Here is a 26,347-nt window from a genome sequence, read left to right as displayed (position 1 = left end):
TAGCGCTGTGACCTTGGGTTGATTCCTTAAGCCTCCCAAGTTTCCTTACCTATAAAATGGAAATGCTATTACCAACTCGTAGGGTTTATGTAATAACTAAAGGAAGAATGATATATAAAAAATGAAGTATAAAGCACTTAGAGTATTGGTTACATATCAGGCATTTAAGAAATGTTAGATTACCTTCTCTTTTGGTGGAAACAAACTAAAGGTTTCAGAGAAGTCTTGGTTTTATGGATATTTCCACCTGTTAGCCTTGGAATGAATACATACCTACCCACCCAGAGGCATGCATGGGTGGACACATGTACACACAGTGGAGTAACGTATTATATGGATGGAATGCTCTAAAGCCATCTATCTCTTCAGGCAAATATCTGTGTGTGTGCATGTATATATAAAAATATCCCTGTAAGGCGTGAGGAAACTAATTTGTTGCTGAAAAATATACCTTTGTAGGACAAATTCTCCTAATATGCTAAAATAGTACCAAATCTTATTGATGAACACGATCAATCATCATTAGTTATCATATGTTAAAATTATTCTTTTTTCTTTAAAATATTTTCACGTACTCTCTTTCATTGTTTTTTTTTTTTTTTTTAAATTTAATTTATTTTATTTTTGGCCGCGTTGGGTCTTCGTTGCTGCGCGCGGGCTTTCTATAGTTGTGGCGAGCGGGGGCTACTCTTGGTTGCGGTGCGCGGGCTTCTCATTGCGGTGGCTTCTCTTGTTGCGGAGCACGGGCTCTAGGTGCGTGGGTTTCAGCAGCTGTGGCACGTGGGCTCAGTAGTTGTGGCTTGTGGGCTCTAGAGCACAGGCTCAGTAGTTGTGGCTCACGGGCTTCGTTGCTCCACCGCACGTGGGATCTTCCTGAACCAGGGCTCGAACCCGTGTCCCCTGCATTGGCAGGCGGATTCTTAACCACTGCATCGCCAGGGAAGCCCAAGAAAATTATTCTGACACTTGCTAAAACAGTAAGGAAGACTTTATTCAGGACTACTGCAGCAGCCGTAGGGGAGGGAGGTTGGACTCAACTCTGAATACAACAGAGACAGCTGGGAATTTATAGCCAAGGAGCAGAGCGAGGGGATCAGTGGATGGAAAATAACTAAGAGGAGACATCAAGGGTTAGGGGGATTCTTGCTAAACCAACCTAACAGGATTCTTAACTGAAGACAGGCCGCAGTGATCAGATATCAAGGGTGGAGGATTACCTCTACACTGACTTAGCACAGGATTCTTGCTAACATTGGGCTGTGCAGGCACAGCCAGGACAGAGGCCACGGTTGAGGCCTAGTCCAGAGGAGAGCTCAGAGGAGCCTGACTAAAGTTTGGTCAAGGAAAGTCTTTGTCACATAGCATCATACAAGAAAGCTTTTCCTCTTCATCTATTTTATTCTTTAGAATGGTTAAAATCTTGTACATACTACATACCTTATATTTAAAACTATCTCAGAAATGAAATTACATTTATACTCATGTTTATGTGTTTATATCCTTGAAGCAAAAATGAGATGCTAAGCAGAACAGTAAATACTACAAAAGGTAGAAATGGAAAAGAATGTATTTTACAGGGCATGGTGCCTAGAATTGCCACGACTGAGAGCTGAGACCATAAAACTGACCAACCCTACAACTGTGAACGTGGCTATTTGGATGCTCTTGTTTCCCAGGGCTCTGCTGATAAAGGAATATGGTTTAAATTTTTTTTTCTATTTTAAAATAATTCTAGAGCTATAGGAAATTGCAAAACAATGTACAAGGAGGTGCTATGCACTCTTCACCTACCCCATCCTCCATCTTTAACCCCTGGCAACCAATAATCTGATCTCCATCTCTATAATTTTGACCCTTCAAGAATATTATATAAACGTAATCATATGTAAGATTGGCTTTTTTTCCCCCACTCAGCATAATTCTCTGGAGGTTCATCCAAGTTGTTGTATCTATCAGTAGTTTGGTCCTTTTCATTAGTGAGTAGTATTCCATGGTATGGATGTACCACAGTTGAACCATTCACCCTGTTGAAGGATATCTGGGTTGTTTCTAGTTTGGGGCTATTACAGATAAAACTGCTATGAGCATTTGTGTACAGAATTTTGTGTTACCGTGAATTTCCGTTTCTTTGGAATAAGTGACCATGGAGTGTAATTGCTGGGTCACGTGGTAAATACATATTTCGTTTTGTAATAAACTGCCAAACAGTTTTCCAGAGTGGCCGAATCATTGTACATACCCACCAGCACAGTATCAGTGATCCAGGTTTTCTGCATCCTCCCCAGCTTTAGTTGTTGACCCTATTTTTATTTTAGCCATTCTAGTAGGTGTATAGTGGTATCTCATTTGTATAGGTTTTTAAAAGGTGAAGAAATGCTTCATAATCCAATGTAGGTGTGTTCGTATCTCCCAGGTAAAATTCTCACACCCAAATGGGCCTATATCCCAGGTTTGGGTGCCCATCTGGGCACTGGTGATAACACTAATCTCTTCAAATTTGTTATTCCACATTATGGCTGAAGCTTAGTGGTTAATGGAGGACGATAACAGCCCTTGTTTCTTAAATAGCTTATACTCAATACTTTAAAATATGAATTGAACACACAAAATTAAAATAAGACTTCATGCAAGTGTGGTTTTGTTTTACTTCGTATTGATGTTTTATCACTTACACTGGATATCATGATTATCTTAACAGATAGAAAATTGGATAGATAATAAAATACCTTTATAAAATGAGTTATATCTGTATGTGCATAGAAAATTTTATTGAGAAATTGGCACAATACTGGATCTTCCTCTGACTTGTTTCTCTTAATTCTCCATTGGTAGAGGTTTTAAGGCATTTAAAAACTTTAAAACAGGCAAGAGAAAATGCAGTCTGTTTTTAAAATTTAAATTATATGGTGAAAACAATTTATTATTTATAATGCTACATTTTTTCCTTTAAATTATATTTACAGGGTAAAAGTATACTTTATTATATCTTAATATATTACATAAATATATTTTTCTATTTTAGAATTAAAAGATAGTAAAAAATAATCACTGTATGAAATACTATTAGTGGTAGATTCTTATCAGTATTAGAATTAAAATATATATTTTATTTATTTATTTTTTTAAGAGGGTATTAAATTGTTTATTTATTACACATGATAATGGATGATACACAAGCTTCATTCCCATCTATATCTGGTACCATAATCTAATTTAGATATATTGCATAGGATGTGCCAACAATCATATTAATAATCAAAAAACTCCATGACTTTGCTTGGGTGACCCTTTTTTCACGGTGAACTCCAGGTCACAATGCAGTAACTGTCAGTTCAACTACACCAAGGTTTCGGAAGACAATAGCTTCTCCACCAAAGCAGGCTGTGAATAAATTTTGAATGGAACCTGGCATCACCCTGAAGGAATACTAACTTCACACTGTTGGGGTAGTTTACCAAAATGGCTTCAGAGTAGACTAACTTTACACAGCACATTTAAAAAAAAGACACATTTATTCAGCGTCATGATCAGACTATTACATTTAGCAATCAACAGCATGGGTGCAAAAAAAAAAAAAAAAAAAAAAAATCTACATTAAAACCCTTTGTTGGAATGCTTTACACTTTCCACAGAACAGAAACTAAAATAACCTGTTATACAGTTAGTCACAAGTACAGTCCTCGAGTTTTTTTGCCCATACACATGAGTATTGTCTAAAACATGTCTTCTTTGTAGCAGCTAGGCCCTGCCACCACTGTGCTTGGCTGAGTTCACAAATCTGTTGTAACCTGTAGCTTCCCTGTCACTTCTCTGGCTCTCCTCTCCTGCTAAGCTTTGTTTCCTGGCATTAATCAAAACCTTCTGCCACTGCCATAGCTACTGCTGCTGCTGGAACCACCATAGCCACCTTGGTTTCGGGGTTTGGCAAAGTATTGGCCTCCACCACCATAGGGGCCAGAACTTCTGCCTCCAAAGTTTCCTCCTTTCATGGGTCCAAAATTTGAAGATTGATTGTTGTAACTGCCAAAATCATTGTAGCTTCCACCACCTCCAAAATTGCTTCCATCATTACCAAATCCGTTATAGCCATCCCCACTGCCGCCATATCCACCACCACCGCGGCTGCCACCAAAGCCACCTCGACCACTGAAGTTTCCTCCACGACCAAAGTTGTCATTCCCACCAAAACCACCTCCACGACCACCACCAAAGTTTCCAGAACCACTTCGACCTCTTTGGCTGGATGAGGCACTAGCCATCTCTTGCTTAGATAGGGCTTTCCTTACTTCACAGTTGTGGCCATTCACAGTGTGGTATTTCTGAATGACAATCTTGTCTACAGAGTCATGGTCATCAAAGGTTACAAAAGCAAAGCCTCTCTTTGTGCCACTGCCTCGATCAGTCACGATTTCAATCACTTCAATTTTCCCATACTGTTCAAAATAATCTCTTAGATGATGTTCCTCAGTGTCTTCTTTAATGCCACCAACAAAAATCTTCTTCACAGTTAAGTGGGCACCAGGTCTTTGAGAATCTTCTCTTGAGACGGCCCTCTTTGGTTCCACCACTCTTCCATCCACCTTGTGTGGCCTTGCATTCATGGCCGCATCCACCTCCCCCACAGTGGCATATGTGACAAACCCGAAGCCTCTGGAGCGTTTGGTGTTTGGATCCCTCATTACCACACAATCTGTGAGCGTTCCCCACTGCTCAAAATGGCTCCTCAGACTCTCATCGGTTGTTTCAAAGCTCAAACCTCCGATGAAGAGCTTCCGCAGCTGTTCGGGCTCTTTGGGTGAGAAACACTTATTGTTCCTTCTGGTCGCAGCAAGCCACGTGCTTCTCCGCACTGGGGGAGGCGGTATGTTGGGTGCTGGGTGGGCCGAGAAGCGCCGAGCGCATGCGTCCCTCACTCCATTCGACGCACGCGCAACAAAAGGACTAGGAGGGAGGAGTACATCGCCAATATCGACTACAAATGCTCTTTAAGAAAGTCGCCCACTCTGACTTAGACATGACGGCAGTGGAGGGGGGGCGGGGGGGGAGACGTCAACGATGCTTACTCGGCGGCGTCCACGGGCAGAAAGAAGTAATCTGCCGAACGTATCTCAAAATATATATTTTATATGTACATATAAATTACGAAGTGCCTGAGAAAAGGATAAACTGTAACCTCATGTGAAAATTAAATATTCCTGTATCAGTTATACAATTTAAATTGCACTTTATTTTTCACCCTTCCCTCATTTTGTTAGTAACAGAATGTAAGTTGGTACAGTGTGCTCAAGGATTTGGACAATAGTTACCATTAATTCACAGCTATTATGGCCGTGCCTGTAAATTATGCCGTTGAGCTGTATTATAATACAAATCCCCCAGGAATGCTGAAGCCTTCCTTTCTCAGGAGTAGAGATTTATAAACTGCCTGGAGATATCGCTATTTCTAGATGAAGGTGTGTCCTGAAGTGTTCTTGTTCTTTTCTGTGCACTTAATGTTCCCCGCAGACTAAACTCAAGTGATGCTTAAATACAGCAAAGGCTCTTGGGAGTGTATGAGTTTTAATAAGAAAATTTACCAAGAAAAATACACTGGAAAGCAGATTGACTCCCCAAATAATAGAATACATTTGCAAATGTATTTGTTTCATAGTATGACAAATAATACTCAAAAATACTTGAAAATGCTTGACTCTATTTCAAAAGTGCCCAAAGGGCTTTGTAGATTATGTTGAGAGAAGGCTTTAGAGGAAGAAATATTATATCCATATGAGCTAAGAAAATGATCCTCCTTTGTTTATAGGATTATATAGAGGAATTTTTACTTCTAAAGTGAGAATACAAATCACTATATAGGCTAAAATCGCCCTTCTTGTAGGAAATGATACCAGTTTTCTTCGTGTAGTATTCTTTCAGAAAGCCTCAGTGAAGTTATAACATTATAACTTCAGGCATCCTTCATTTAACTTCATTTAAGATCTATGTTATGGTGACTTTATGCACGCTTCCGTTTCCTACACAGTCCTTATGAGCAGAGCAAGAGGTTCATTTATTTTTGGAGTTATGTAGCAAAGGGTTGCTGGATCCAAAATAACATCTTTCTAATTTCCATTATTGCCTGACAAGCTCTATTTTAAAGGTACAGTATCGTGGGATAAACCTAATAATGTGACCTTGGTCCCCAATCGTGCTCATATTTGCCTTCCCTTCTTCCTTTATATATAAGGTGACCTTTTAGGGGTACAGTATCTTCTTACAAATCGTGATCGATTTGCTGAGGTTATCACAGCAGCTGAACATCCACTCAAATCCATAAAATGTCGGTAAAGAAAAAAAAAGCCTTTGATTTTTGGCATTTCTTTTAAACGCCCCTTTTTAAAGAAATTTATTTATTTTATTTCATTTATTTTTGGCTGCGATGGGTCTTCGTTGCTGCCCACGGGCTTTCTCTAGTTGCGGCGAGCGGGGGCTACTCTTCGTTGCGGTGCGCGGGCTTCTCATTGCGGTGGCTTCTCTTGTTGCGGAGCGCGGGCTCTAGGCGCGTGGGCTTCAGTAGTTGTGGCGCACGGGCTCAGTAGTTGTGGCTTGCGGGCTCTAGAGCTCAGGCTCAGCAGTTGTGGCGCACGGGCTTAGTTGCTCTGTGTCATGTGGGACCTTCCCGGACCAGGGCTCGAACCCGTGTCCCCTACATTGGCAGGCGGATTCTTAACTACTGCGCCACCAGGGAGGCCCCTAAACACCTCTTTGAACTGAGTCCTTGAAACCTGTACAGTGGAATTTTCCCCAATGCGTAGCACAAAGCTTATTTATCTACCTGTTGAATGGATGGATTACTGAATTAATGAATGGAAAGTGAATTTTTTAAATGGAACTTACTGGTTATTTGGGATAAAATGACCCATGTAGTGGAACATCGTCACGGAAGCTGTGGGGATTTTCAAATACTCTAGCTGGTACTAAATCTCATTGGAGCCCCTCAAGTTATAACAGGATAAGCAAGTAATATTTAATATAAGAAAAAAATTGTCAGTCTTAAACATGTATATAGCAGAAGTAATTCATTTTTTTTCCCCTGATAACAAAGCCTTCTAAAAGCATTTTATTGTACTAGTGTACAAGAGTTTCGAGGTTTTTAATTTTGAACCAAGGGTAGAAAACGTAATATCAAGAAATGAAGAATACTTCGGATTCGTTCCAGCCTAAGGCAATGGCGTGCCACTAGATTTTAAATTATTGTGTTCTTCATAATTAATGTCAAGGTAGAGTCTTCCCTATGGTTCCTAATTTTCTTGTTAAAAATACATACTGCCTTATGTTTTTAAATTTCAGGTTTTCTCATGGAGCTCTTGTCTAATGATCATTTTAAGAATCTCTGTATAAAGAGTAAGCATTTATCATTCATATTTATATATATGAATATATTTTTTCTTTTTAATTCCCAAAGACTACTTTTGGCCTTTGCCCAAATATCTTTTTTGTTTGTTTGTTTTTTGTTCTGTTTTGTTTTAAATTTTTTATTTTATGTTGGAGTATAGTTGATTTGCAATGTTGTGTTAATTTCAGGTGTACAGCAGAGTGATTTAGTTATACATATACCTATTCTTTTCCAGATTCTTTGCCCATATAGGTTATTTCAGAGTATTTAGTAGAGTTCCCTGTGCTATACAGTAGGTCCTTGTTGACATTCTATTTTATATATAGGAGTGTTTGTGTATGTTCATCCCAAACTCCTAATTTATCCCCTCCCTCACCTTTCCCCTTTGGTAACCATAGGTGGTAACCTCACCTTTCCCCTTTGGTAACCATAAGTCTGTTGTCTAAGTCTGTGAGTCTGTTTCATGTTTTGTAAATAAGTTCATTTGTATCATTTTTTTAGATTCCACATATAAGTGATATCGTATGATATTTGTTTAAGAAAGAATATAATACTATCTGGACAGGTTAAAAATCTCCAACACTTACCTATAAATGTTAACTAATGCTCTCCTTTTCATTTGCTAAATTGCTGCATAAGTCGTTTAAAGATTATGTTACCATTGACATTGAGACCTCATCATTATCACTTTCGAAAACACACCCCGATCTTTGGGGTTGAACCATCATAGCTGCTTTAAGCTAAAAATCTCTCCGCATGGGCTCCTATCACAGGCTCGCCAGAGAATCTACATCCCTGCGAGTGAAAGGTCTGGTCCACCTCTTCAAACCTGATGCAATTTGAATTCCTATAATATCACCAGCATCTAAGGGCCCCAGGAATGCTTACACGGCAGGGGGTTCTGCCGAGGTCCATTCCAATTTGGGACAGCATTTGCGGGTACAGTTTGTCCATAGGTGAAATCTGTGTGTGTCTCCTGATTGCCCTTCTACACAGCACAGAACACCTGCAGTTACTCTGTTCTCTGACAGCACTTCAAAGACAAAGCTAACAAGACCTTCTGGGGGCATTTTTCTAGGTTAAATATGCCCAGATGTGTTTGATTTGGACTGTATCCTTTAGGAGCAAGCAATGTTCATAAGTACAAATGCCCAACAGTTAAATGATCTGTCCATGGGAAAGACTCACCTGATTGGAGGAAAGAGGTACCATTTGGCTTCCAATACCCAGTGACCTTAAGACCAGTATTTTCACTTCTCGCTGTCTGGATTATAGGGACTTTGCCTAGCTTACTTCTGGAATGGAAATTCTGAGTCTTTACTAGTGAGCGAGCAATAACATGATGGCCGGCATTTAGGTACTAAGAAAAAAATCAGTAATGGGCGAGGTTTGAATTTTATTCCTTTGCTTGTCTGATACTCCATGGACATGTGCAGTATCGTGTTGATGTGTATTACAGGAGTGAAAATATTAATCAAATGAAGGAGTCCTAAGATGGAAGAGAAGAAAATAGGGGGCTGATGTGTAGGAAAAGAAGAGTGCGTGAGGTATCAGGAGCTTTCTTCAGCTATTTGGCAAGTTGAAGGCCAAATTTTATTTAGAGCCCCTTAAGAAATTACATCATTTTTATATAAAAGACTAACACTCTGGAAAATACACACAGTGTGTTGGCAATACGATATGTAAGGGTTGACAGATCAAGCCAGTATCTAACGAAAAGTAAGGTTGTGAAGACATAGATCTGAAACTCGGGGGGCATGTCTTTGTTCCCCATCTAGCACCGTACTCGGCATATACCAGATGCTCTACAAATATTTATTGGGTAAATGGTAGGATGAGCGTATAGAGGCCGACTGATGCCCTGAATGGCATTGCTGAGACTCAGGGGCGTCCCTTTGGCCTGTAAGAAAAGTTTGTGGGCTGCTTAACTCATTTCAAAAAACTCAAAGGAAATTGGATAGTCATTACTTAAAAGTGATTATTTTCATCAGACACTTCTAAACCGGGGGATGTGTGAAGTTAAAAGTGAAGAGGCTTTTAAATATATTATGCTAAGTGAGAGAAGCCAGCCATGAAGGGCCACATATTGAATGACGTATTTATATGAGATGTGCAGAATAAGCAAATTTTATAGAAACAGAAAGTAGGTTAGCGGTTGTCAGGAGCTGGGAGGAGGGGAGAATGGGGCGTGACTGCTACTGGGTGGGACGTTTCTTTTTGGGGTGATGCCGGTGTTCTGGAATTAGTGGTGATGGTTGCATATCTCTGCGAAGACACTAAAACCCACTGAACTGTACACGTTACGTGGTTGAGTTTGTGATGGGTGAATTATATTTCAATGAAGCTGTTTTTAACAAAGACAACCACTACCCCTCCTCCCCTTAAACAAGGGAAGGGGGATGGCAGTGGTTAAAAGGTCAGGAACCACTTGCTAATTGTTTGGTAGATTTTCTCCCGGATTTTAAAATACTCCTATTCTGTCTCTCTGAAGGGTATAAGCAGAATATTCCCACAACCATAGAGACTGGAGGTTGACCCTGATATTGGTTACTTTCTTCCTTCCTCATTCCCCCCAAATTAGGAAAAAGTGTGTGTGTGTGTGTGTGTGTGTGTGTGTTTAAGTGTAACAAGGGCGGTAGTGCTCAGAGCTAGGTCATGAGACTTCCAGGATCTATGGACAGACCCGAACTCCTAGGGGGGCAAAGTTTTGGGCTGTTTGCACCATTCTCATACCACATAAATCTAGGCCAGGGTTCAGCACACTTATTCGTAACGGCCAGATAGTAAATATTCTGGGCTTTGAGGGTCATGCAGTCTCTGTCAGAGCTCCTCAACTCAGCCATAAACAATCGGTAAGCAATTGGAGGTGACTGTGCTCCGAAAAAGCTTTTTGTCGACTCTGAAATTGGAATTTCATATCATTTTCCTGGGTCACAAAATATGCTTTTGATTTTTTTTTTTTTTTAACCACCTAAGAACGTAAAGACCACTTGTAGCTCGCAGGCCACAGAAAACAAGCAGAAGACTAGATTTGGCCTCGGCCGAAGTTGGCAGACCTCAGGGGAATAGCTTAGAAAGGTACTAGGATTAATCAGCACTTTGTTGTGCAGCATGTCACATTCCTTAAGCCAGTGTACACACCTTAAAGCAGCAAATAATGCCACCTGTTTGAAGGCCGAGCTATTGAGAGACTTCATCGCCTTGTTAGCAAATAAAGAAAAATCAGCAAATAGTATCTTTTCTAAAGTGTGTTTAGGCTATAATAATGCTACCTTGTGTGGTTTTGAGATTTTTAAGTCAGGGAAGCTATGGATATCTTGAACATAGGCCATTGAGAAGTCTGCCAAGGCCGTGAATGTAAAGTCCTGGGAGTTTTTCATTGCCCCTGGCTGCTGAATTTTAACAGCAAAGTTATTCATTAAGTTCACATTTTTAAAAAGAAACTATCAACAATGCTTCTTTATAGTTTATCTGCATTTGATACACTTCCAGAAGGATGATCTTTGACTAATGAGTGCATCCATTGTTATTTTAATAACAAGTGATTTACAGAAAGAATAGCTCTTCCGCAAGTGTCCTTAAATCTGGACGTGGAAGTCCCCAATGTTCCAATCCGCGAAGGAGCAGTTGGTATTAGATGGCTCCTACAGGATGTGGCCATTAGAAATACATTGGAAATACTTCCTGGGTGATGGGCTGGATATGCAAAAGGAAGAAAACAGTTTGAAATATGTCAGCCATCTTATATCACAGTTTTTGAGTTTATTTTCTGATTTGAGCGCAAGTCAGAAGCTGAAGACCATGGAGACTTGGGGGAGGTCTGGCCCACTTCCTGCACCTCCCGCCCCCAAATAACCCTCCTTGGTTCTGTCATAGAAGTATTGAGATCTGTTAATTTGAAGGAAAGTGAAACCCATATTGACTAGGATCGTAATAAATAAGAAAATTCAGGAAAAAAATCAATTTTTGAGCTCACCACAGTTTTCTGCTTAAATTTCACTCTTTTAACTGATTTCTTTTGGTGCATAAATAAGTCAAGTGCCTGCTGAGGCCATAGTTCTCAGCAGACCTTGTAGATGTGCAAGATGAATTGAACATGGGTACCATCCTCAGGGGGCCTGTGGTTTACTGAACTTTACAGGAGAACCAACAGAAATATCCTAACAAATATAACAACTGCAGAACTTTCTTCCTGATCCTAAAACTCTTTTGTTGTTATTGGTCAGAGTAATGAATGCGGCATCCTAAGGGCAAATGTAATGATCTCCACATCATACCATAGTCTATTGTCAAGGCTAAAGTCTGCCTTAAAGAAGGTTAACTGTGACTTTGTTCTTGTGATAACAGAAGAGATAAAGAGATCATTTACAAAGCTACCTCCTGAAAAATTGAAAGTATTTTATGCAAGCTATTACCCGAATTCATTTCACGGTGATATTTAACTTTTTGCATAATCCAGTTTCTGTTATATGGGCCATCACTGTTTTTTTCCTCCTTGCAGCTTTATGAGTTAAATATTACTATTACTCTTTTACAAACGAGGAAGATGAGGCCTAGAAAGATTTAAAACATGCAGCAGGTACAAGAGGTGATGAAATACTGTCGGCATCCACTCGTCGTCCATCATCTGTGGGTTCAGCCAACTGCAGGTTGAAAATATTCTGAAAAAAGAAAATTCCGGAAGGTTCCAAAAAGCAAAACTTGAACTTGCCTCGCAGGCAACTATTTATGTAGCATTTACATTGTATTTGCCACTATTTACATAGCATTTGTATTGTATTCGGTATTATATGTAATCTAGAGATGACTGAAAGCATACGGAAGTTGTGCAGTAAGTTATATGCAAAAAATGGGCCATTTTAAATAAGGAACTTGAGCATTTGTGGATTTTGCTACAGGGTCCTGGAATCAACCCCCCTTGGATACTGAGGGATGGTTGTACTGAGAAAACTTCAAGTTCAGCCACGTCTGTTGCCTAATCCCCTTCTTACTCTTTGTACCTTGGCATATGACTTAACAATCACTGCTTCTAGTTTTCCTACGGAAAATGAAGGCGTGGAAGAGTATTCTGACTTAATCCTCTGAGCAACCCATTATAGGAAAATGAAGTCACTGGGGACTTAGTGAAGTGGATGAAACATTCTAGGTGTAGGAAAAAAGTTCTAAGCAGTTAAAAGACAGTTCAAGTGAAGTACATCAGATGGATGCATGAGCTGGAGAAGACGCCAAGCACTCAGTAAACCAGGTGGTGGAGGGTGGGAAGGCGGGTGAGCACCGAGAACTTGATACTTGATCATTAAGTGGAAGGTGATGAAAATCTTCCTAAGGGACAGTTGATCAGGGCAGGGATCAATTGTCCCTTGCCTAAGGGACAGTTGATCCCTTAGGCAGATTGACTGTAGATTCTCAAAGGGTTGAGACAGTCTGAGAGTCCCAGGATTGGAAACTTTATTTGGACTGATGTCACTGACCGGGGTCTGTGACCTAGGAGACAGATATTGCCAGGATGCCACCCATTGGTATGATTGTAGAGTAGACGAAGGGAAGGTGTATTAGCTTACTATGGCTGCGTAACAAATTGCCACACCCATTTGTTAGCTCATGGTTCTGTAGGTCACAAGTCTGGGTGGCCCGCTGTGTTCTCTGCTCAGGGTCTCATGAAGCTGAAATCAAGGTGTTGGCCGTGCTAGGCTCTGATCTGGAGGCCCTGGGGGAGAACCTCCTGCCAAGCTCACTCCAGTTGTTGGCAAAATTCATTTTCTTGCAGTTGGAGAAATGAACTCTCCATTTACTTGACAGCTGTCAACTGGGGTCCACTCTTCATTCCTAGGGGCCACCTACGTTCCTTCTCACGTGGCCATCCATTCTCAAAGCAGCAATGGCACATTGAGTCTTTCGCACATGTAGGATCTCTCTAAATTCTTCTGCCGTCAAGTGGAAAAAGCTTTCAGCTTTTAAGGGCCCGTGTGGTCGGGTCAGGCCCATCTGGATCATCTTCCCCTAACGTCAACTGTGCTGTGTATAACACAGCACAGTCAGGGCAGTGATATCTCATGTTCATAGGTTCTGGGGATTAAGGCAAGAATGCCACCGTTTTTGGCGTTCTGTCTCCCACAGAAAGTGATGAAGATTTTCAGCTTGGAAACGCTATGGCTTTTCCTTCCTCCCCGACACACTTGCTTCTTCCTGCAAGGAAATCTATGTCTTTGGGCGTTCTCTCTGTGACCTCCTCCTGGGTGCGGGTGCCGTGAAACACTGGAGGACAGATGGTCCATCGATCTGGGGCATCTTAAGGTTACTGGGAAAAGACGTGTTGGAGGCCCAGACGGCACAAGAGGGCAGCACAGAGCAAGAGCTCATAAGTGTTGAAACGCAGACTCCCCCACCGCCCGGCCCCGCCCCCCCCCCCCCCCACCGTCCTAGGCCTTTCAGAGATGATCTGTTCATCTGTCTTCAAAGCATCTTCTCACCCAACATGTGCCTCCTAACCCAGACCCCCACTGAGTCTTTAGTCAGAACATGGCAGATATAACATGAGCTGACCGTAGGCGTATCGCAGAAAGTCAACTCTGTAAAGATCTGCTTCTTGGAACCTTGGTTTCTCCAACTCGGAAATGGGCTGGAATTCATTCAAGGGTGAGACATTTAAAATGGAAAAATTCATCTTTTGAATTCCAGCAATGTAAAGGCCCCTATTTACAAGTCTGATGCTGTAGTGCAGTGTTTTCACAACCCCTTTTCGTTACTGATCCGCCATGGAGCCTTTTAAAACATTTTTGTCCTAATTGCCCCCTCCATGAAATTCTAATAGTACAACTACATCGTATATCTATTTACGTATATCTGTGCTTTGTCCATCAAAAGAGGAAGATTTTTTGCCACCAAGAACTAATTTTCTTTCCCCAGGGGCCGTATCTCCCTCGCTTGCAATGCATGTTGTAATGGGAAGAAAGAAATTGCTCACATTTTAATATTGTTAAATCTTCGGTTTACACGGTCTGTTTGATTTGGCAAGTGGCAGTAATACTTCAGTTGTACTAAAAGGTACTTAAGATGAGTGTTGAGGAATCAGAAGGGTCTCTGAACATGAAAAATCACCCAATCTTTTATATTTAATGTACCAACTTGCAAAATCAAATGTGAAGTCTGATCCCATTTTTGCGGATAAGATGTATAGAAAGATGGCTGGGAAGATCGATCTACCAAATGTTGCTTCTTAGGGGTTAGATTCTCTTCCAGGCATTTTGCTTTGGGGGAATTTTATAAATGAATCCATGTTATAATTGTGTCAAGAAAGGTACTATTAGAAGGGTAATCCATTCTCTTTTTTTTTGCCTTCAACATTTAGGATGTATAGGCAGTGTAAACGCAATCATTCACATGTAGCAGAAGGAGAAATTTTTTGCATGGTCCATTCATGACTCCTTTAGATCTCAAGAGGGCCTCATGCCTCCAAGTTTACTGTTGCATTCTTCTTAATGCTGCTTGAACGCATGTACATTATTTTCTGCAAAGAAATACCACCTACTAGAGAGTGTTTCTTCTCTTTTCGTGAGGTTTTGGTGTCCCCGGAGCCCCCTTAGTCCTGTTTATTTTGGATATTTCAGGACTTACTGTAGGATTTAACTGTGGTGAGTTTTTAAGCCCTCTTCTTAAATTCATCAACTGCCTCTAATCTTAGAAAAACGTCAGGTTCCACTTTTGAGAGCTTTGGGAACTTGACATTTTGTAGCCCAGTTGGGGTATAGGCTGCTTCCATCCTGAGCGCCTGGTCCCAGTTTACGTCAGAGGGAGTTATGTACAGGTCAGGGCTGAGAGCAGGTTATAATTAATGGGACGGACAAGTGGATTTTTAGTGTTTCATAAAATAAAATGGAAATCACATGTGCTTAGAACAGTTGTGTGTTTTTAAATATTTACATTTATTCTAGTAAACATTAATTATAACTGATATATTTCTCCCGTGAACTTGCTAACTGGGAGGTCACAGCCATTGTTCACTGCGTAGGAAGGACGGATGACAAGCTGGTTATATATTAAAAAAGAAAGTACTTGGGGAGATACTGGTGCGTGAACTCGTGGAAGTAATTCAGTGTTAGGTTTTTGTCCTAATTTTCTCTCATGTTTAAAGCACCGACTTGCCAATACGATCCAGATGTCAGTCCTTCTAAGGGAGACTGGGGAGTGCTGAGCTTGTGAAATTCCTGACTGGCTCCTGGTGAAGACGCACGACCAGTGCTTAAGTATTAGTCGTCTTTTATTAAAGTTCAGAAGTAGTTGAAGCCCTACCCGAATTTACAGCATCCAAATTTTCTTTACATTTGTACATCAGAAACTTCGGACTCCTTGCGGACATAGCAGCAACATGTTCCTGAGGAAAGTGATCTTTAAGAGTCAGAAAAACCCAGATTCTAAACTGGACTCTGCCCTGTGCCAGCCGTGTGGCCCGGGGCAAGATGCCTTAATTCTGCGCCTCAGTGTCACCATCTGCAGAATGGGGGAAGTGATACCGACTATTTAGGGATCGGGTAGGGATTAGAGACAATTTATATAAAGTATTCCACAAATTGCTGGTATTTAAAAAAAAAAAATGTCAGCAACGGGTATATGAAGGAATGGTTGAAAAGAGGAAACTCAAAGGAAACCTTACGTAAATTGCATTACCTGTCAACCATTTGGGTGTTAGGTGTATTAATGCATTCTTTATTATTGTCTGGAAGTCTCCAGCTCCCCCAAATAAATATTATTTCCATTAAGTTAATTCCTTTTACAGATATTCTTTGTTTTGTGCAGTGAAGAATCAATACAAGGACCCTGTCTATTAGGGTATAATAGTTAACTAAGTAATGCAGCAGGAGACCTTTTTGCCCCTTTCTAAGGAAGCCATTTAAGTATTTAATGAAAGAGCAACTTCGCATCGAGTTAGTTGGTAACAGTCTACAGGACTTCCTGATGCTGCTTCTAAAAATGACCTGGAAGAGTGTTTGGTGGTTCTCAATGCGATGGGGCCCACGTGCCCAGACCCTTGGACGTCATATCAACCCAGTCAACCTGGAAATCTCTGTGGTGACTGATGTTGGAGCCGAATTGCCCTCGGGTCCCTTAACACTGCTTTTGAGTCTCCCAGTTTCGAAAGTCTCTGCAGAACTCTCCAAGGTTTTAGGTCTATTGTATTCCTTGAGGGGCCCTTAGGAAAAAAAAAGTGCCTATGTTTTGGGCGTTGTTACCCTTCTTCAAGGCAAGACTTTGTGAAAAGATACTGAGACAAGACAGTATAGATAGAAGGCAAAATGAGCAAGAAGAAAACTCCATTGATCATGGGCAAGGTCTCCACTGAGTTTTAGATTAAGATCTATTGATAAAATATATATACTCAATACACATATCCTCAGTGTATACTCAATATATTTGTGCCAAAGATATATTAGTTGGTAAAATTAATACATAAATGGGTATATTTGTGCCTTACAGTAAATTCCTATTTTTAGGGTATAACGACTGTACCATTTTCAAAATACTGCCGCTAAATTTTGGCATCATTGATCTATCAATACCTATAAGGAGATGTTTTGTAGGTCCATAAGTGAGATATGGCTGATCCCTTCAGCTTCATTCGGTCCTTTATGGACATCTTTATAAAAATCCTTCTGTGTGCCCAGTAGCTAACAGAGTTCCTGACAAATAATAGGATGTCAGTACACTTTAGATTTTGCCTTTAGATAGTGCTGCTTGGAGGATGAGCGCATGGTAACACCCCTCCCTTCCCCCCAAAAAAGCAGCGAGAGAGAAGGAGAGGGGAGGGGGAGGAAGGGAGGGAGGAGCCGGAGCCCCAGTCTTGTCCACCCACACACAGTGTAAGGTATTTGCAATTGGAAATGATCTTAGCTGACATTTTCCAGTCTCCTACCCAATGCAGGAGTTCCTTCTACGATAATCTTCACCAAAGGGCAGCAAGCCTGCTGTAAGAGTAGAGGTCTCTTTCTGTTGGGCAGCGATTTGGTTCAATATGGTGTCATTATTTGTAGCTTGAGGTGGCACGGTGTAAAGTTCTGAGGGAAATTAGACCGTGGAGCCCAAGTGAGGCCTGGGTTGGTGGTGACCACATTGTGGAAGGCCATTTGGGACCCGTTTTGAGCCGCCGTTATGTTCCATGATGAAACCTAAATCCTAGAGCTTTCTCAGTGAGGTTAAATATATACATCAAAGGAATTTACATCGTCTTTAATTTGTGTTAATTGTTTGGAAGTACTATATTAAAATTATTTAAAAAAATATTTATTTATCTATTTGGCCACTCTGGGTCTCAGTTGCGGCATGCAGGATCTTTTAGTTGCAGCATGCGGGATCTTTAGTTGTGGCATGCGGGATCTTTAGTTGTGGCATGCGGGATCTAGTTCCCTGACCAGGGATCAAACCCGGGCGCTTGCATTGGGAGTGTGGAGTCTTAACCACTGGACCACCAGGGAGGTCCCTAAAATTATTATTATTTTTTTTTTTTTAAAGAAATTCACGTTCTTTTATTTATTTATTTATTTATTTATTTATTTATTTATTTATGACTGTGTTGAGTCTTCGTTTCTGTGCGAGGGCTTTCTCTAGTTGCGGCAGGTGGGGACCACTCTTCATCGCGGTGCGCGGGCCTCTCACCATCGCGGCCTCTCTTGTTGCGGAGCACGGGCTCCAGACGCGCAGGCTCAGTAATTGTGGCTCACGGGCCCAGTTGCTCCGTGGCATGTGGGATCTTCCCAGACCAGGGCTCGAACCCGTGTCCCCTGCATTGGCAGGCAGATTCTCAACCACTGCACCACCAGGGAAGCCCCTAAAATTATTTTTTTAAAGAAGAGTGGATATGTGTATGTGTATAACTGATTCACTTTGCTGTACACTTTAACACAACATTGTAAATCAACTATATTCCAATAAAATTTTTTTAAAGATTAAAAAAAAATTATTTTTTATACTTATTGGACATCAGGTAGAGAAGGAGTTTTTGTCAGCTTCCTTTAGCATGAAAACACGCAGAAACCTCAACTTACCTGAATTTTGCCAAAATAATTAAACCTGTCTATTAACCACAGTTTTCTATGTTATACTTTTCCAAGAGATCCAAGGAAAAAAGGTGATATTTTGGATTAATGTGAAAATCGATTGTCATGGATACAAATATACATTCAACTCGATCTCTTAAATCTTCTCTATTTATGATTAAAGGGAAAAAAAGGTCTTTTTATAATGATGATCTCAAGGAACAGTAAAATGTGGAATTACCTAAGAATCTTTCAATTAGATCTAGTATATGGTTGGTAGTTATGCAACTAAGGTGGACTCAAGCATTTTAGGAATGCTTCAACAGGGATTTATTTTAAAAAAAGGTTTCTATTTGGAGTTCAGTTAACCAGAAAATTAAATTAACCAGAACTCTTCTATTTCCAGAGAATTTCAATTAATTGAAGTTTGACTGTACTTTTATTGTAGTCTTAGTTCCCACGCAGAAGTGAATTCCATTTTCTTTTCCTTTTAATTTATGTTATTGAAGTATAGTTGATTTACAATGTTGTGTTAATTTCTGCTGTACAACAATTGTTATACATGTATATATACATTCTTTTTCGTATTCTTTTCCGCTATGGTTTATCACAGAATATTGAATATAGTTCCCAGTGCTATACAGTAGGACCTTGTTGTTTATCCATTCTATATATAATAGTCTGCATCTTCCATTTTCTGACTTATTTCTTGAGGAGTGCTTAAGGGCAGTGAACACCTCAAATGAGCAGGGCAGTGGTGGCTTTTTGGTTTTGGACTTTAATTATTACTATATATCCATCTACATTGATGCATATCTATACATCTACACACATATAGAGAAATAGAGCTCCCTGGCAGTGCCGTTTATGTTTAAAGAAATATGAGTAGATAATGCTTTCACTATGATTTGACTTCCATCTTTCTCTCTCAAGTATACTTTTCCCCGTTCAAACCTGCCATTTAGAACTGAGGAGTTATTTTCCTAGAGATAGAACAATGTTTTCTTCTCTGTTTCTTAAAGTAGCGCACAGAAGGAAACGGCATCGTGGTAAAAAGAATTTATAAGTGAAATTATAATGTTCTGCTAAAGATAACCAGGAAGTGAGGAGCGAAAACCCTCAAGTAGCAGAGAGGCCAGATGGTTTGTTTTTTTTTTTTAACGCAGTCACTAAGCAGGAAATTCTGCTTGATTAAGAGGACGCTGGTCTTGATTTTCATTCACTAGTTTTGAGGTCCTTTTTTTTTTTAATGGGTATACGTATACACATACAAAACACACGGTTTTCATTCAGCCAGTTGATCGTTTGTGCCATTGTCAACAAGATTCTGCTGATGAGAATGCGAAGTCTTAATGATAAAGAAGGGAAATGGGTTCCCAAGCCTCAGCTCTGAAAGAACTTGGAATCTGCCCACTCCGCCCCAAACGCTCCATCATTACCATCTCCATCAGATTGTTGTAGGGTCTGGTGTTTTGTTTTGTTTTCTTTTACTAACCCAGAATGAGAAAAGCTGTGTAACACAGTGGCTAAGTAGGGTTTTGTGAGCTACAGGGTAGACGCAGGGGAGAAAATAGAGGTTTTGGAGTTCAACACTCCAGGGGGCTAATGTGCATAAAGGACCCGAGTTTAATCCTCGGAGCTGCCAGTCAGGATCTTGATGAAGAAGCACCCATGCAAAGAATTGCTTCTGGATGCTGATAGGCTGGGGCGGGCACGGGGAGCAGAGCACCCCTCTTTGGGCCGTGATGTTTTGGCCGTTGATGTTGGGCAGAGGTTGCCTGGCAGTGGCTCAGACACAACAAAGCTCCCTTCTGGGAAGTCACACTACCCTTGTCTTACACCTTTTGCCCAGCACCCCGGGAGTGAGCGATTTCCCAATCTGTATTCTAAGGAAGAAAATGAATAGAGTTGTGAAACGGAACATTTGCGTCCATTTATGAGGGAGAGTCACTTGGAGGAATTTGTAGTGGAAAGAATAGATGTAGACAACGGGCAGAATTGTTTGGAGTCAAGCCCTGAATCTAGAGGATGTTGATTTAAATAAGGACAAGCTAAAGAAACTACGTAACAAGGGATGGCCCAGCAATCCTTACCGTAAAGATGATAAATCAGACGTTAAAACTTGTTTTTGATTTATTATCAAAATAAATACATTTCCACTTGAAGATAGCTTAGCTACCTGGAAAGGTCACTCACTGTTCTCAAAGCTAGACATTTTTTTCATAAGTGAATTTTTAAGCCCTAGATTGCATCTCAAGTACTGAGTCCTTTGAATGTCGCCTTTTCTTATATTCAAAAAGCCAGCTTCTTACAGAATTTGATCCAATGAGAGGATGAAATGTACAAGATGAAATGCACACTTATTAGCTTACAATGAACCTTTTTTTCTTTAAGATTCACATAATCCTAAACCACAAACAAACAAGACCCTAAGATCATACCATTGGACATTAATTCCAAGGTAATATTGTGACTTCCTGTTTTATAAGTTACATTTATAATACCTCTCAAAAATATAACAAGGAAACATATTTTGATAATGCAAGAAGAATCTCAGAGTTTAGCCTGCCTTGAGAGAATTTTTTTAAAAGTCATTAGAAGGCTTATAACATTTATGGGATTTGTTTTCATATGGATCAGAAATATGTATGTGTTTCACATATTCCTTTTTGCAGAATTATCAAGACTTCAGAGAAACAGTTTAAATCTTGGCTTTTAGGCCAGAAAGCCTTTGGCTTGGGGATACGTCACTCTCTGAGAATTGTTTGCTTTATAACTCGCCACTCCATCCTCTCCTAAACCTTCTTGTGTGTTTCCGTGTGGAGTGGTTGACAGTCTCCACTGAGACTTCCCCAAACCCTTGCCTTGGCCTCTGCTGTAGCTACAGTAGCAACTCTTTATTCTTCCATGACAGTTCCCTCTGTGGTGTCTCTAGCCTTCTAGCCTCTTCTTGAAGAGATGGGCTCTAACGATCATGACTATTCCAGTTCTACCTAGCCAGTGGATTTCTTTCTGCTGAGATACCTTTTGTTAATGCTGTTATTGTCAGTGAGACCCCAACAGGGCTCTTAGGCATTGGGACCGTTCTAGTATTAACTCATCTTTGATCCTGCAGTTGTGAAGCCCTGGTTCTTCATTTCCTCTGTGCTGTTTCCTCACTTCTTTCCCTTTCCTTTCTGAAATTTCTTCTCCTAGAGAGACCAAAAACAGGTAAGTCCAGAGAAAAGCAATGACTCTTGAAGTGCCCCAATTAATTTCCTTCACACCCTTCCCTGTAACCTTAACTGCAGGTCCATGGTTCCTTTCAACTTTGGTTTAACTTCCTGCCGCCAAACACTCAGACATTCAGGGAATTCTAATTACCCTACATAATTCCTATTTTTTGGGGTCCACAGTGTGATTGTGGCTTTTCTCTCTCAAACTGCATTGATCAAGTAAACAAAGAGGTCACTGATTTCCAATGATTCATCACTTTGTGTTTTTCATGTTAGAAATAGTCAAAGTTGGATTTTAATGTCCTTGAAAAAGAAATCATTCCTTAAGGAAATCTGAAACTAAATATTTAACAACTTGGGAAATTAAATCACAAGTCTCTGCTCAAATGCTGGAAAGTTTTATCCTGAAATTAAGATGTTCTTTGCTTGTTTATGGGCAGAGGAAAAAGCCAAAATATCAGCAAAGCCTACACAGGTCAGAGCAGAAATATCTTCCTAGCTAAAGCAGACCTGCGCTCACCCCTCTGCCTTCTATCAAGTCATCCTTTTTGTTTCTTTCATTTTATGTATGGTTCTTTGAAATTACCATATTTTCTCGTCCATTTTCTGGTCCATTTTATGTTTCTCTCGTTAAAATGTAAGCTCTCTCAGGGCAGACCTTTGCTGTCATATCCACCAGTGCATCTCTGAGGCCTCCGTCAGTGCCTGGCACACAGCAAAACCTCAGAAATACCCGCTGAATGAAAAAATAATCAGAGAAGTGACTTTCTCTCTGGTTATACTCCAAAAGTAATTCTAAAAGAATTTTGCAATGCTTAAAGAAAGCCAAAGTAATGTATGTATAGGATTTCTAATGTCATAAAAGTAACAAAACTGGCTTATTCTTCCAAACTCTTAAAATGAGTTTAGGTTAAGAGTAGCGAAGAGTTGAAGTTCCAGACCAGATACAGGCTGATTTGGGACGAATAAGGACGTTATTAAGGGCTCTGTGTATTTGGGCAAAACCTATGCTTTGTTGTCCATTATAATAAAGATCATGACTCTCTCCAGGGCAAATGTTGGGCTTGTTTGCTTGCAATCCGTCATCAAAGATTCAGGCTTCCTAAGCTTGGGGTTGCTCAGCTGTGATACAAACCCCTGGGTGTGCGGCATGCACCCGGGACATTTGCTCCATGGGACCTGGGGACAAGGGGAACCGACGTGAACAGGAAACACGCGCTGCTTGCCGTGCCCTGACTCAAAACGTTCTTTGTCTCTGATTCAGGAGTCTCGTGTCTCCTGCCAGCACCCCTGAAACCAGGAGTGATTAGCTGATTAGCTTGCAAGTAGGAGAAATCTGAAACCCTTCACTGTTCTTGATGGTCTCACATGCCCCACCCCATGCCAGGGTCCCTTAATTCCTGCAAAATCACAAATTCTGGCAAAGGATGCATATGGGAAAGGGAGACCTTCACTGGGGAGCAGAGAACTGAAGCCTCAAGATCACGATAGGCGATCCAGTGGTAATGAATAGAGGTACATCCAAGTCTAGGAAATCAATGAGATTGCCTTTGTGAAGACCATTATTAAAGAGTAATTAACATTAATAATAGGAGTTATTACTCATGCTCTTCCTTCACATAAGACACTCAATGAACGTTATTGAATGAATAAATGGATTTGTAACCCTTCTGCTTCCGAACGTGGTTTGAAGAGATTTCCAATTTAAAAAATTACAGATAATGAACTTAGTGAAAGAAGAGTGGGAAGAGGTGATTCAGGACAAGAGGCGAAGAAGGATGTGAGAGCTACAGTTTTGCCAGGCAATTTTAAGACTTTGCTTCACAACTTAATCCTCAAAGGACCCTTCGAGATGGCTCTCATTGTCACAGTTTACAGATAAGGAAGCTGTAGAAGATAGGAAGCGGATCTGTGAGCGTTAAGATACATTGCATAGCTGGCTCCTGCCCGCCTTTGCTAGGAAATGGCAGAGCCAGGGTTTGAACTCAGGTTTATCTGGTTTTGAGGTACACGTTGCTTTGCACGACACCGCACCGATGGCCTCACCCCAAAACTAGACCGAGAACGGTCGGGCCAACTGAGCTCAAGGGCTTAACCCTGAGTTTTCTGACAACACGTCAAAGAGAAAGGCGGATGAAATGCATGATCTGAAAGACGAAAGCCTATCGGTTCATCTCTCATCTCACAATAGAAGGAAAGGATGGGGAAAGGTAAAAAGAATAGTAGAACATAGAGAAGAGGGAAAAAGCTTGCAATTTTAGATGCAGTGCAAGATAGGGTATATTATTTACTGTTCTAAACCCCTTTAGCTTAGAGACTGCAAATAATAATAATAATTCTTGTTGTGTGATAAATCCAACAAACTAGATAAACTCCGATGATCTTAAGTGCATCGTCCTACTAGCAGCTTTAGCAGAATTTGCGTCAGAAGAAAAGTATAAGATGATAAAAGCATGACTTGACAAAACCTGGCTGTTCTGTTAATGTTAGCAAGTTAGTTGCAGCGATTGTTTCTCAATGTAGAACCCGTTCCTTAGCTTCTCTGGGAGTTCTGGAAAGCTCTATTTAAAGGTTATCTTTAAAATGTATGTTAGAGTATGCTAATCAAAAAAACTGATTTCCTTAGGAATACATACTAAGTTAGCTCAGTTATCTAACAAAAAAGAGTATTTTATTTCAGATGGGGCAAAACATAGATGTAGAATTTTCAAGAAGTGGATCACAAGTTGAAAAGTGGGTGATTTAGTGTGATTTGAAAGCAGTTTTAATTTTATGATACTTTGTGTGTGTGTGTGTGTGTGTGTGTTAATGATAACCTAATTTTACTGCCCCAGACTTTAAAGATCTCTTGCTGCCAGGAAAACGAGTTCATCCATTAGCATTGAAATCAGTTCAAGGTATTTTTGCTCAAATTTCTCCCAAGAAGCCTCCTGCCTTTGTTCTGTGGGGACACCCAGTTCCGACACTGTTCTTAATATCCTGTTTTCGTTTGTCAGCACTCTTGTCCTTTTCATTGCCCTGTTCCCGTGTTCCCCATCCCTCGTGTGGTGCTTTACAATAACAACTCAGAACAAAAGAGTCCCTCCTCTTTCTGTTGCCTTAAAAAAAAAAAAAAAAAAGACTGCATCCCCTGACTGTAGGGCTTGAGTGATCACGGGAAATGTTTAAAACGTGTTCTTCATAAAAGTTAACCAGGAGTTGTGAAGCAGGGTTACTTTATTTTTTAAGATCGCAAAGTAGCTTCAGGGTCTTGTGAGCGCTAGGGTTTTGTGTGTGGCTAACTTTGAAACAGAGAGGAAAAGCGATTTCCTTTGAGAAAAGGAGCTCTCATATTTGAGAGAATTTCCCAATCTTGTAGTTCTTCCCAAGAAGAACTACTTCTTCTTACAATAAGAAGTAGTTCCTATGTAACATTGTCATTACCTGAGTGCACAGTTTGTGCGTGTCGTGTCATTGAACTTAAGAGAAAAATTGTGCAGTGCCACATTGGCCATCATCAGCACCCATTTACTGATACGTTGTCCTCCTGGTGATAAGAAATGGGAAGGGGAGAATGTGCATTTTCTCTGCCTTCCAGAGGAGTGTTGGAGGAATGAAGTAAGAAAACATTTCCCCAAGAGGCAAGCAGTTTTCCAGGTGGGATTTTCTTGCTGTCAAAATCCAGCTCCACTGGTCTTGTCCTTCAGAGACTAGACCTCTTGTGTGGTTTTGCTGATTTCCAGGTCACCCTTTTCAGATATGAGTGGCAGATTTTTTTGGTCATTTGTTTGTTTTGGTTTTTCATATATAAATTTATATAAATATATATAAATTATTTACAGGTTTCTGTTTTTGCACAGAGGAAGGAAAGTTTTTCTCATGCAGGAGGGATGCTATAACCCAGAGGTTTGTGAAGAGTGAATACTAGCAAGTCCCAAGGAATTTTGCAAAGGTGCTTTTGTACATGTATGTGTGTGGGTGTGTACAGATGTATCCACGTGCATGTTTATATATGGCTCCAAGAACTAATTACACCGTAGACATACATAGGATTTTATATAGACATAGAAATAGTTCTGTTAATGTACGTGGAAGTGCCTACTGAACTATGAATATACACTTGGAAAAGCATTCAGGGAAGGCAGTGTTGGAGCACTTTTCCTCTGTGGGTGGTTTCACAGGACTCAGTGGCTTCCATTTCTGCCACCACCATGCTGTTGGGCCTGCTCTTCCAGAAGGTTCGATTTAGATTTTTGTCAGGAGACTAGATGTGACACATTCTCACTCCCTTCCTTCTCTTTCAAGTCTGCTCTCACGGCCTTCAGAACCAAATTCTTGCCTGACACCCGGTACAGCATAGACCTGGAAAACATCAGTCATTTTCAATTTCGTGTAAAATAGGTTCCATTTGTCTTTAAAACCGGATGCTTTCTTTCTTAACATAAATTCTAAAAGCTACGAAATGTCGGAGACCCCCTGACAGTGGGAAATTTCCTGTTGAGGTGGTCAGATTATGCTCTCTAGAAGATGACAGAGTTTGTTGTTGTTTATCATTTTCTTTGGCTTTTGAGGGGCAGAGTAAATGTTCCCTGATGTTTCGGGCTAATTTTTCCACAACAACGCCAAAATGTCTTGGAGAAGTCTTGACAATTTTAACGTTGTTTTAACAAAAGCGGTGCTTTCAGATCTCTTGATGAACAGTTCTTTTGTTCTATTGGATGATGTACGTGTGTCCCTTCCATGGACAGTAAGAA

The 26,347-nt window shown here is 40.5% G+C and overlaps 2 protein-coding genes across 6 annotated transcripts in view; one reads left to right on the top strand and one right to left on the bottom strand.

The window, feature by feature from the left end:
- The window catches only part of MID1 (midline 1), a 615,186-nt gene that overhangs the window by 449,045 nt on the left and 139,794 nt on the right, over positions 1 to 26,347 (top strand). The gene's annotated exons all lie outside the window — the stretch shown is intronic.
- On the bottom strand, positions 3,494 to 5,013 carry LOC137757074 (heterogeneous nuclear ribonucleoprotein A1-like). Its single transcript, XM_068533679.1, has one exon. The coding sequence runs from the start codon at positions 4,677 to 4,679 to the stop codon at positions 3,852 to 3,854; it is 828 nt and encodes a 275-aa protein (XP_068389780.1). The 5' UTR covers positions 4,680 to 5,013; the 3' UTR covers positions 3,494 to 3,851.

Source organism: Eschrichtius robustus, chromosome X (assembly GCF_028021215.1).
Source record: "Eschrichtius robustus isolate mEscRob2 chromosome X, mEscRob2.pri, whole genome shotgun sequence".
Classification (NCBI taxonomy): Eukaryota; Metazoa; Chordata; class Mammalia; order Artiodactyla; family Eschrichtiidae; genus Eschrichtius; species Eschrichtius robustus.
The sequence above is the reverse complement of the archived record's forward strand: the minus strand, read 5'-3'. Positions and strand labels throughout refer to the sequence as shown.

Excerpts from the sequence above, each read along its gene's own strand:
- LOC137757074 (XM_068533679.1), bottom strand. The coding sequence starts at position 4,679 with ATGAGGGATCCAAACACCAAACGCTCCAGAGGCTTCGGGTTTGTCACA.